This window comes from Papio anubis, chromosome 4 (assembly GCF_008728515.1).
Source record: "Papio anubis isolate 15944 chromosome 4, Panubis1.0, whole genome shotgun sequence".
Lineage (NCBI taxonomy): Eukaryota > Metazoa > Chordata > Mammalia > Primates > Cercopithecidae > Papio > Papio anubis.
The window spans coordinates 8,100,134-8,112,718 of record NC_044979.1 but is presented as its reverse complement, the minus strand read 5'-3'; the positions used below and the strand labels follow the sequence as shown (position 1 = coordinate 8,112,718).

Sequence of the window (12,585 nt, the reverse complement as noted above, 5' to 3'; positions counted from 1 at the left end):
GTGACAGGGACCCGGAAGCAGGAGGCAACAGGCTGGGACAGCCCTTGGGACAGTGTATGATAATAAACACTTGTCGAACAGTTTAAAGGGAAGCCTCTGGAGGAGAGGCTGGAAGCAGGAGGCCCAGTGGGGGCTCCAGGCCAGGAAGCTGCAGGCCGCCACCCTCCCTCCCTGCACTCGGCCGTGGTGCTCCCTAAATGGTGGGGGGAGTCCAAGCACAAAGTGGTCCCCCATCTCCGGGGCCCTGACTTGAAGGCAGGGTGAGTCCCGAGCCCAGGACAGGCTGGAGGAAGCCTGCGTACAGGGCACAGGGTTGGGAATCTGAAAAAGCTGGGCTTGAATCTGACTCTGCTACCATTTAATTGTGTGTTCCTGGGCAGATAAACCTTTCTAAGCCTCAGTTCCTTCATCTACAAAACAGGCACTACCTCCCTCAGGTAGTGAAGATTACACGAGGTCATACGTGGAATGTATAAATACACTGATGTAGGATGGTAAATACCCTGCACGCGACAGGCAGATGATATGACGGCGATGACAGTGACTGCCGCCAGGGAATCAGTGGGACCTGTGAAACCACCTGTTGCTGTATTCCAAAGTCCAGCAGAAAGAATCAGAGGCTTCCCTTTAAACTGTGCGACAAGTGTTGATTATCAGACACTGTCCTAAGGGCTGGGACTATGCTAGGCTTTAGAAGTTTCTTAATGCCCAGGTGAGGGCTGCAGTGCTTGGTGGCCCCCCTGTCATCCATGTCCCCGAGTCTCTCCACTCCCCTCCTCAGCCAGGGGCTCTCCCTAAATCCCAGCATGGCCCAACACTCGGCCTGTTTTGTGCTGTTGCCTCCGAAGCCGTTGTTCCTGAGGCCTGAGCCTCAGCGCTTAGCTCCAGGTGCTTAGCCACCCCCAACTCTACCTCCCTCCTGGCAGAGTCCCCCTAGAGCTACTTTGAGCACCGTGGAGATCGGGGTGTAATCCAGACTCAGAGACATTCTGTGGCTTAGAATCCTGCTTTTCAAGATTGGAGCCTTCCCTCCCTCCCACAGCAGGGAGAGACCTAGGAGCTGCGAGGCTCAGTGCTGGAGTGACTGCTGCTAACCAGTCTTCATCTGTCTCCCCCACCCGGCCTTAGGATTACATGCAGAACATCCACGGCAAGGAGATTGACCTGCTGCGGACAACGGTGAAAGTGCCAGGGAAGCGCCTGCCCCGAGCCACACCTGCCACAGCCCCGGGCACCAGCCCCCGTGCCAATGGGCTGTCAGTGGAGCGGAGTAACACACAGCTGGGTGGGGGCACAGGTGAGGCGGCTGCTGAGGTGGGGTCTGTGGGGTGGCTGCTGTGGAGCCCAGGCAGGCAGGCATTCTGGGTTTGGCTGCTTCTCAGCCTGGGCACAGGGTGCTGGCCAGCATCACACTTCAAGGTCACCTCAGCCAAAGACATGTGCCCTAATGCAGCCCTAGTGGCGTTAATTGAGTTGGCAGCAAATGTCTAGAGCAGCAGTTGATCTGATGTCAGATGGGGCCAGGTAGTGTCATGTTTGGGCAGTGGTGCTGGTGGTCCTAGGCCCATCTCTGCATCCGGATCCGAGGCAGGCGACGGGTGGGGGCAGTGCCTCTGGGTGCATGGCCAGCATCTCAGCCAAGGTTAACATGTGGAGATGGGAGAGGCAGAAGGGGACGGAGCTGTCTGGGGTCAAGCTGGTGCATATTCTCAGGCCTGAGTGAGAGGTGGGATCTCTGCTCAGAGAGGGCTGAATTTAGACAGGAGCTGGAGGCAGGAAACTCCAGTGAAGAGCTGTCGTGTTCTTGACTTTTCAACTGATAGTGCTGGCTCAGGCGAAAGGCCTCCTGTCCCAAGGAACTCCCTTCCTAGCGCCGCTTCATTCCTCCTCCTTCGGGCCCCCAGGCCCCGTGCTCTTCCAGGGTCCGTCCTTCCACACTCGTTTCCCTCACTTCCAGAGCCGCTGACTCCCGACTGCTTTCCCCCAGACTTCAGTATCCCCGACGTTGTCCTAGACCATTGTATCTCATGTTCCTGGGCCCAGGAACAGCTGCCCCAAACCCTGCCAGGCTGGGGCCATTCCTGTGCCCTGTCCCAGCAGTCAGTGCCTGGTAGCACAGGTCTGCAGCTGCATGAGTCACCTCCCTAGAGGGCCTGTGCTTGTCACAGTGAGGGGAGGATGTGACAGACTTAGTGGACAGGTGGCTGGGGATACGAAGTCCCCTGGAATGGATGGGAGAGACCCCAAACAATAAAGAATTGTCTCACTCAGGCCGGGCGCGGTGGCTCAAGCCTGTAATCCCAGCACTTTGGGAGGCCGAGACGGGTGGATCACGAGGTCAGGAGATCGAGACCATCCTGGCTAACATGGTGAAACCCCGTCTCTACTAAAAAATACAAAAAACTAGCCAGGCGAGGTGGCGGGCGCCTGTAGTCCCAGTTACTCGGGAGGCTGAGGCGGGAGAATGGCGTGAACCCTGAAGGCGGAGCTTGCAGTGAGCTGAGATCCGGCCACTGCACTCCAGCCTGGGCGACAGAGCGAGACTCCGTTTCAAAAAAAAAAAAAAAAAGAATTGTCTCACTCAGAGTGCTGATGGGACTCCGCTGAGAAAGCCCAGGTTAGAGGGAAGGAAGGCGCAATGATGCCTCCAGGTGTGGTCCTTGTTGGAGGCAAGGCTCCTGAAACAGGTGTGCTGGGCCCGCTCTCGTGGAACCGCCATGGACCGGGCTGAAGGCAGGGGAGTGGCCGGGGAGGGGCCTGACACAACTGAGATGTGCCATACACAGTGGATATCTCTGCATCAGGCCCCAGGTCCACAGCAGCTCTGAAGTGGACATTATTGTCCCCATTTTAATGAGGAAACAGAGGCTTGGCATAGCTAACAAACTTGTCTGTAAATTCCACAGTAAGTGGGAGACCTAGGGTTCAGCCTAATTGTGTCTGACTTGAAGAGCCATGTTCTTTCCTCCAAGCGACCCTGAGCTCAGAAAGGAAGCCTGTGAGGTGGATGGAGGGAAGGAAGGAAGCCAAGGGGGAGAAAGCCAGCCACTCCCCATCATGGGGCTATGCCAGTGGGGGACCTTGAGCCTGCTGTGGGGTTGCACTGGCCTGATGGCAGGTCGAACGCCGTCTTCAGTGCTCTTCCCGGAGAGCGGGACAGAGCTGCAGGGAGCCCTCTGGCACCGGCCCCCAGGAGCCCCTTTGGTCAGCTTGAGGTTTCTCTTATCATTCCAAAAATGAGGAGCAGGCCCAAGTGAGTCCCTTTCCTTGATGGCAGGGAGCCAGAGGACAGCTGGGCTGTTTCCCTAGAGTGAGGGAAACGAGAAGATGCTGTCCTGTCCCGTTCCTGTCCCTGACATCCCTCACCTGGGAGCGGCAGTGGCATGGAGGAGGCAGCCCCGTGCTCTTGCTCCTGTAATGACAGCGCCCACACGCAGGAGCTCGCGGACGGTGCCCACCCAGCCCGCGTCCCGCTGCCGCGTGCCGACACCGACACCGACCCTCATGCACACTCACACATGTCTCTCGCTCACCGGGCGATGTTAACATCTCATTATCTTTGTTACTGTAATTACATTATCCGCTGCTTTATGCAGAATTATCCTCCGAGGACTAATTGATGGCTCCATGTTTAATTCATTAATCATTAGCATCAAATTCGACAATTACAGTGCACACTGATTGTGGGATTGCAGGCGTAATGAGGGGAGAATTAACAAAGGAAAGGGAAAGCACTTTCCCTCCCTCAGGGTTTTGGGCTGGGGGCTTGAGGAGGAAGTTGGGCCTGTGATGTCTTTGGTTGGGGCTAGGGATGAGGGGGAATACGATTTGGAACCTGGAAGGCCATGAAAGCAGGCATGAGGAGAAGCAAGGTGTCTGAGAAATGAGGGACCGAGTGTGCACCCCGGAAGGTTTCCTGAGGCGGGACCTGTGAGGGCGGAGGAGGAGAGGTGGGCAGGATTCTGAAGAGGCAGCATCTGTGTGTTCCTTCTGGGCCTGGAGATGGAGACCGGCCTGTAGCCTCAGTGCTGCACGTATATGACTAAGTACTTACTATGTGTCTGGTCATGTTTGGGGTGTTGTGACAAATACAAGAGGAACATAAAACTTGCTCCCTGCCTTTAGGCGTCATCCCAGTGGCAGAGCAGTGACATGTTGGGCCGTTCCTTTCCCTTCCAGCTGCTGCAGCCCGGTGCCGCCTCCCCATAGGCTTCCCCTCAGTCCCACCGCCTGTAGGGCTGGTGTGAGGCCTGGTGCCTGCCCTTCCCCTGGCTGGGCCTCTGCCTGCTGTCTCCAGCTTTGGCCAGCTCCGAGCCCCTTCTCTGCTTTCTCACTAACGTCCAGCACCTGGCTGCCTCCTCGGCTTCAAGGTTCAAGCACCCCAGGTTTGGCCCCCCTGTTCTTAGACCTCCTAGGGCCATTTCCTTCTGGTCTCAGTCTTGGGTGGACTGAAGAAGGGGAAGGAAGCTTAGGTTCTTGGTGTTCCAACTCAGGCCTTCAAGTGTCACAGGCCTCTGAGGCCCCATGGCTGTTCCCAGAATCTCTCCAGCAGGGGCTCAGCCAGGGAGTGAGGTGGGAGAATCGTGCCGCTCTCTGTCCTCCTCCACTGCCGGCCGCGCCTGCCCCAGCCTTGGCTTTCCTAGAGCCTTTGATTCCCCCTGGCTCTGCCATTCTTCCCTGATGGGAAACGAAAGATTAATTTTCTCCAGCCCAACAGGATAATTACTAATACTAATTAGACATAATTACTTGAATTTGATACAGTTATTTCTCGTCAGAATGGCGGTAAAGCTGAGGCAAAGCAAATGGCATATGTGGACTAGAATGGAAGGTGCAGGGGCCCAAGCCAGGAGGAGCCCCACAAGGAACGCTGCAGAGACGGGCGTCAGCACCACCCAGCTCCACAAGTTGGGAGATCTCTGATGCAGAGACCTCTCCCTACTCCCAGATCACAGTGAGGGGACAGAGCTGTAGGCCTTTCTGCTCATGGAGGGAGGAGGGCATGAAGGTCTGGGGACAGGCTGCTTCCTAAGGCACACAGGGCCCCTGCGCGGCCTCTGGCTCTCCCAGAAGCTGGCCTGCTACCTGATGAACCCGTGCCCTGCTGGAATTTCTCCAGCTCTGCCCTGCAGCCCTATTTTTAGGATAGTATATTTGAGCATTCTCCCCGGCCCGGCCTCCCTTCCCAGTCTGACCCTTCCCACCCCCAGGTGCCCCCCACTCGGCCAGCAGCGCATCCCTGCACTCTGAGCGCCCCCTCAGCAGCTCGGCCTGGGCTGGCCCGCGCCCTGAGGGGCTGCACCAGCGCTCCTGCTCCGTTTCCAGCGCCGACCAGTGGAGTGAGGCCACCACTTCCCTGCCCCCAGGCATGCAGCACCCTGGTGAGTGGTGGCTCTGCTGCTTCCCACCTTTTCTGGGGCCCCAGTGACAGAGAGGAGGGGAACCGGGCAGCATTCTTTGCTTGGGAGCCTGCAGTGGGACAGTGTCCAGGCCAAGGGGTGGGGCCCAGCAGGGCCCTCCAGGGCTTGTCAGAGAGACCTTGCTTCGGGGCTAGTACTGATGTTGTCTTGAAAGCAGAGTAGGGGCACTGTCCCTTCTCCAGCCTCCACGTGCAGCCCTTTTCCCCAGAGACCCCATCGCCTGCAGCCCTGCCTAGGGCCAGCGCTAGAGGCCCGCCCTCTGCAGCTCCTCCTCCCCTTCGTCCCCAGGCGGCGCTGGTGGCGGCTCCCGCCATCCCCATCAGCCCCCCGCGCAGTTAGCTCATCAGCCTCTCGGCAGGGGGACAGGGAAGCGGCTGAGTAGGGAGGTCGGAGGCTGGGCGCTCTAAGCCGTGTGTGCCACATTCCGAAGGCAGCAGCATCTTACCCGCTACTGTGGAGTGGAGGGGGGGTCCCTGTGGAGTTGTCCTGAAAGGTCATTTTCCACCTGACCTGTGCTGCCCCCCTCAGATAGGCCTCCACCCATCCTAGGTGGGTTGGTGACTCCACCGTCTCTCCCGTCTGCCCCTTCCACCTGCTTCGAGGGCCCTTCCGTTTGCCCCTTTGTCTGTTCTCTTTCTCTCTCTGCTTGTCTTCTTTTGACCCTACTTCTTACTTTCACCATTGACCACAGACCCCATCAGCAGTTCTGAAGGCTCAAAAGGGCATGGAGCCAGCTCTCCTGTCCCTTGCCCTTTCCATGCCCTTGTCCTGAGTGTAATGACAGGAAGACCCAGGGTTCCCCACTGTTACCCCAGCCAAGGGTGCTTTCCCTAATTGGCTTCCCAAAGGCCTTCCTTGAGTCTTCACAGTAGGAGCCCTGAGGCCCAGCCTCTGAGCTGCCATGGCCTCAGGAGCGTGGGCTGAGGGAGGAGCTGGGCGGTGCCAGCACAGGGATCTGCCCCACCTCTTGTTGCACGCCCAGCCCACCCCTGGGGGAAGTGAGCTTGGAGCGCATGAGAAGGGGAGCCAGGGGCCCTTCCCTTGGGTCACCGGTCCAGTGGCCTGTGCTGGCCTGCATGAGGGCCCTCTGTTGAGTCTGGAAGGAGGAAGGCAGGGAGGGAGGGAGCGTGTCTGCCTCTAATGAAGTTTGACATTTAGTGGTGAGCGCCGGGCGGGGTGTGGGAGACGGAGCTTGATTAGCGCGCTCTAATTGACAGTAATTAGGCAGCTCCCTGATTGTTTCTAATTCTGCTATTAATTGTGAGGAGCGGGGAGTGTGATTGAGGATAAATTTGGTGCGGAGCTGCTGGGGCTTCAGCTCCCCGTGAGTTCCCTGGGCTGCCTTCCACCCCTCCAGGCTGCAGAGGCAGCTTCCTCCCTTTGCCTCCATCCTGTTCTGCCTAAGTTTCCTACTCTCTCTCTCCACATTTGCCTCCTCCAAGGCTGGGGAGCTTTGGGACTGGGAAGCCCAGGCAGACCTCACCTAGAGAGAGGTGTCCGTCTGGCTCTCCTGAGTGTGGCCCAGCTACAGTTGGCAGGACTGGTCCTCTCCTCCTCCCAGTGCCCTGCGCCCCTCCCCTCCTCTGCCTCCCTTCTTCCCACACTTCTCCAACTCTCCCCTCACCAGCCAGTGGCCCAGCTGAGGTACTCAGTTCCAGCCCCAAGCTGGATCCTCCCCCATCTCCCCACTCCAACCGGAAGAAGCACCGGAGGAAAAAGAGCACCGGGACCCCCCGACCAGACGGCCCCAGCAGTGCTGCTGAAGGTTAGGGGGACCCAGAGGGAAACCGGGCACAGGAGGTGGGCAGTGGGACTTGGGGATAGTACCCTAAAAGTAACACTTATATTTTTTTTAGTATTCAATGGATTAAGCACTTTCTAGTAGTTGCTAATCAAAGTAGTTCTACAACTTCTTTTGGTAATCTAGACCTGGTATCTTAGAAAAGTTCTTCTGCTAACTGAAACCCTTTCTGTTGAAATGTGGGCTTACTTCATTTATTCTTAAAGAAGGTAAACGACAGCAGACGGCTACATCAATAGCTCCTTTAAGATGTTCGGGCAGGACCTGTGTTTTCTGTCTCTTGTGTCATCCTGAGTTTAATAAGTGCTGGGTATTTACTGGGTGCTTAATACATGTGTACAGATTGACTGAGTCTCTCCTTAGTTTTCCTTCGGCTAAGGAATTCCAGGTCCTGAAGCCTTCTTCCATAGGACCTTTCTCTCCCTCTACTGATTATACTGCTGCTCCTCAGATTTTCCCCAAAGTATCTTCAAAACCTGCCTCTTCTTGGTGATTGGAGTTTCTTTGCTCCCAAATAAGTTTAACACTTCTATAGACTCATAATTTCTCACTTCTACTCTAATCGTCAGGGTAGAGGTATGGGTCAGGGGAGCAGAGACGCCTAGCCAACCTGCGACAGTGATGCTTAGTACTTACAGCATGGGGGCTCCCTTCTGGTCCGGCAGACCGAGCCCCACAAATGATCATGGAGATCTTGTAGTTCAAAGGCTGTGGTCAAAAGCAAGGTGAGGTGCAGTGGTGGTGCCTGGGGAAGGAGGCGCCGGTTCTATTTCTGTGGGAAGGCGGTTCTGCTAACAGTCCCTGAGAGCAAGGGCCCAGCAGAGGAGGAATTCCAGGGGAGTCGGCGTCACTGAGGTGAGGTTGCCTGGGGCCAAGGTGCAGTGAGGACTTACAAGCAGGGATGGCCTTGGCAGAACTGGGGTTCACCCTGGGGCCTTACCATAGGCACCTGTGCTGTCTTCCCAGCCCCCAGGACACAGTCACACTGCTTGTTAGGAATTGTTCACCCATGGGGCGGTGACCATTGGGAATGAGATTCATGCGGCTGTCTTCTGGGGCCTGGGGGAGCAGAGCTTGGAAGAGCTTCACCGCATTGCTTGGGATCACAGTCCAGCCCTCAGTGCTTGTCACTACAGATGCCCTCAGGCCCCTATTTGCTCACATACTCCAGGTCCGAGAGAAAACCTCTCCTCCTCTCCCCCATCCACTTGCCCTTCCTGCCTGTCTATGCCATGGCAGTGGGGGAGGGGCCCAGCTCCCATGAGCCCCACGCTGACGCCGTCAGGAATATTGGGTTTAATGAGCTGCAAAATGAGGCGGCTGCAGCTGACATGTACGGATGGTGCCCACACCCGCCTTCCCCCACCCTCTCCCAGTGTTTGCCTCCTAGCACCCCGTCGCATCCTTCTCCAGATACTCAGCTCTTCCTCTGGGAAGCACCCCTCTGATTTGACACCCATTCCTGGCAGTGCCAGGGGTGCCAAGATGTTGCACCTCCCATCTGTTTTCACTTAAGCTCCACAGGTGGTTAGGAAGGCGGATTGGGAGCTCACACTAGTCTTGCAAGTTTACTCTGGCCTCCCCCTGCAAGTTGTCCTGGAGTGTGTGGCCTTGTGGCTGGGGAAGGATCTAGGGGAGGACACGTGCCAGTGGAGCAGGGTAGTGAGTGGCGTTGTGGCGATAGCATGCCCTGGGTGTGCACACAGGCCAGGAGCCCTGATGGCATGAACACCCCCCAACAGAGGCAGAGGAGTCGTTTGAATTTGTGGTGGTGTCCCTCACCGGGCAGACGTGGCACTTCGAGGCCTCAACGGCGGAGGAGCGGGAGCTGTGGGTTCAGAGTGTGCAGGCCCAGATCCTTGCCAGCCTGCAAGGCTGCCGCAGTGCCAAGGACAAGGTGGGTACAGAGTGACTGGGCCCACACAGAGCACCTGGCTGGGGTGGGACTGAAAAGGGCCTCATGACTGACCAACCGCCCCTTGTCTCTCCTGCTGTGCGACAGACTCGACTGGGGAACCAGAACACAGCTCTGGCTGTGCAGGCGGTCCGCACCGTTCGTGGCAACAGCTTTTGTATCGACTGCGATGCACCTAGTGAGTGCAAGGCTGGTGGGGCTGGGAGCTGGGGACAGCCCAGGGAAAGCTTTGTAAGCATCAAGGAGCAGGGAAGAGGGCAGGGAAGACTTCCGTAGTTGTCCCAAGCTCTGGTGGCCTGCCTGCTGTCGCTATATCATTCTCCTTTCCTTGCCTAGATCCAGACTGGGCCAGCCTGAACCTGGGTGCCCTGATGTGCATTGAGTGCTCAGGCATCCACCGACACCTGGGGGCTCACCTGTCCCGGGTGCGCTCCCTCGACCTCGATGACTGGCCGCCTGAGCTGCTGGCTGTCATGACTGCCATGGGCAATGCCCTCGCCAACAGCGTCTGGGAGGGGGCCTTGGGTGGCTACTCCAAGCCAGGACCTGACGCCTGCAGGTGAGCGGATGGCACCCTGGAGCTGGCCAGGAATGGGGGAACCACTGGGGGCTCCCAGCATGGGGAAGATTGGAGTGGCTGTGATGGTATTAGAAGGGTTAAAACTGTCCGTTGCTCTGCTTGGCAGTTGGCCCCTTGGGGGTGCCCCTCCTGCTCTGGTGCCTGTCACTCAGTCGCCTCACAACAACGGGCCCTTTCTGAGCGTTATCAGCAGGTCAGGGGCCAGCAGGAGGCGCATGCGCAGGGCCCCTATCATGGTGTGGTGCAGAGCGCCCACTCCGGAGCTCTGAGATGGGGAGAATGGGTGGGAGATAGGGGAGTGCATGGCCCCCCAGTGCAGGCGCCCACCCGCTTTGTTCCAGCACTGCCAATCCAAGAGAGTTCAGACGGCCAGATAAGCTGCAACACGGGCCTGCCTGGAATCTTCCTGCCCTCTCAGCCCCCACATCCCCACTGTCCCCAGGGGGCCTCCCTTCTGTGTCCCTTCCTTTCAGCTTCTCCCACCCCCCTTTCCATTACCCACTGCCCCTCTGTGTGCCTGGTGTTTCCAAGGCTTCCCTCCTCCCTTTCTGCTCCGTCTCATCTTCTCTGTTTCTTCCTTCTTCCCCCTGGTGCTTGCTTCCTTTCCTGCCCACCTTCTTGGCCCCACCCGTTGCTTGGTGTCCTTCCTTGGCTCATGCCCTGATGGGCCTGTGGTTGCAGAGAGGAGAAGGAGCGCTGGATACGGGCCAAGTATGAACAGAAGCTCTTCCTGGCCCCACTGCCAAGCTCAGATGTGCCGCTGGGGCAGCAGCTGCTCCGGGCCGTGGTGGAAGATGACCTGCGGCTGTTGGTGATGCTCCTGGCACATGGCTCCAAGGAGGAGGTGAATGAGACCTATGGGGACGGGGATGGGCGGACAGCTCTACATCTCTCCAGTGCCATGGCCAATGTTGTCTTCACACAGCTGCTCATCTGGGTGAGTCACGTGTCTCTAGCCTGCCCTGACCACACTCTTCTTAGCCTTATTCTTTGAAAGCCACCTCTTCTTTCCTCCCCTACAACCAATCTGTCTCCTCCCATGTCATGCCAACTGTGAACATGTGTTTTCTCCTACAGTACGGGGTGGACGTGAGGAGCCGGGACGCCCGGGGCCTGACTCCACTGGCCTATGCTCGCCGGGCCGGCAGCCAGGAGTGTGCAGACATCTTGATCCAGCATGGCTGCCCTGGGGAGGGCTGTGGCTTAGTGCCTACCCCCAACAGAGAGCCTGCCAATGGCACCAACCCCTCTGCTGAGCTTCACCGTAGTCCTAGCCTCCTATAAGGCCCAGGAAGAGGGCAGAGGGGCCAGAAGGACTCCATGGCCCAAAGACCATCCTCCTTGCAGGCACTGTGGGAACAGACACAGAGATGGACAAGCAGGGACATGCCGAGAGGACGAAGCAGAGGAAATTAGGGAGGAGAGTCAAAGGGATCAAGGAGAGTTGGGGATTTGAGCTGCAGCAGAGAGGGATGAGGGATTTAGCCCTCTGCCCTAAGGTGCCATTGAAAAGGGACAGGACCCTTCGGAGGTGCCTGTGAGGAGAGGGGAGCAGGACCTCTCCCTCCTCCAGATCCCTGCCTCCTAGTGCCAGCCCCTCACACACCTTCATCCTGAAATAGGAGGACGGCCCAGTTTGGGGGTGCTGGATGAAAGAGACGAGGGGTGATCTGTGAGTCCCATGTAAACTTTGTACATTGGAATATTTATGTTTGTGTACATATTTGATGTGTGTGTGTATGATGAGCCAATAAACCAGATTGTGTGCGTGGTCTTGTTTCCCCCTTTTATGTTGCTGCCCTCCCAAGCGCGCCCCTCAGCTCTGCTCTCTCCTTGTCCTTTTCTTCTCATTGTTTACCATGTTCTGAGATTTTCTTCCCTCTGTTTGGCTGGGTCCTAGGTGGTCTGTGTGCATTGCTTTCTTTCGGCCTTCCCTTGGTAGGGTGTGGTTGAGTTTTCAGCAGCACAGCACAAGGCCCCTGATGAGAAGACACAAAGCTCTTTGCTTCCTACTGGGTGCTGCCTCCCCAACCTTCAGACAGCTTTTTTTTTTTTTTTTTTTTTTTTTGAGACAGAGTCTCGCTCTGTCACCCAGGCTGAAGTGCAGTGGCACGATCTCGGCTCACTGCAACCTCATTCTCCCGAGTTCAAGCGATTCTCCTGCCTCAGCCTCCCAAGTAGCTGGGATTACAGGCGCCAACCACCACACCCAGCTTATTTTTGTATTTTTAGTAGAGAGGGGTTTTTGCCATGTTAGCCAGGCTGGTCTTGAACTCCTGACCTCGGGTGATCCTCCTGCCTCGGCCTCCCAAAGTACTGGGATTACAGGCGTGAGCCAGCATGCCCAGCCATCAGGTAGCTTTTCCAGCTGCTCTCTTCATTTGTCATCAATATTCTATGTAGAAAGCTTGTTGCCACACCCTGTACTGGCCAGAATGCACCCAGAGAGAGGGCGTAAGCATTGCCCCTTTCCTACAAGTCTGGGAATGGCCATACAGCAGGATGTACAGGGAGATACTTGAGTCAGTACCCAGGAGAAGAACTGAAGGTGCCGCAGGATAAGTGGCAGCACTTCTCTCCAGATAGCTGTGTTACAACATAGACTGACTTGTGCCTGGGCTTTGCTTGTGAGGAAAGGGGAGGAGGTAGGTGGTTAACACCAGAATAGCTGCCCTAACTCCCGCCATCTTGCCAAGCCAAGCTGGGGGCAGAATCCAGAGTTCCTGCTTTTCCTTCTGACTGAATCCCTTAGTCCAGAAGGAAGACCTAGGGGAAGTGCTTCTCCCTGCTGGTTCTGAAAGGATGAGAACTTGTTGAGTTAGAGTCTTGGCCCTCTGAGGAGTCTGTTGCTGTCCCATTCCTGGACCCA

At 57.0% G+C, this 12,585-nt stretch overlaps 1 protein-coding gene across 1 annotated transcript in view; it reads left to right on the top strand.

Moving 5' to 3' along the window:
* Positions 1-11,487, top strand: part of AGAP3 (ArfGAP with GTPase domain, ankyrin repeat and PH domain 3) — a 56,799-nt gene extending 45,312 nt beyond the window's left edge. Inside the window, 8 exon segments of the mRNA XM_031665020.1 lie at positions 1,129-1,297; positions 5,211-5,381; positions 7,048-7,185; positions 8,964-9,118; positions 9,224-9,314; positions 9,473-9,695; positions 10,398-10,653; positions 10,794-11,487. Coding sequence (XP_031520880.1) covers positions 1,129-1,297; positions 5,211-5,381; positions 7,048-7,185; positions 8,964-9,118; positions 9,224-9,314; positions 9,473-9,695; positions 10,398-10,653; positions 10,794-11,000 — 1,410 coding nt within the window. The 3' untranslated portion in view covers positions 11,001-11,487.
* Positions 11,488-12,585: the final 1,098 nt, after the last annotated feature.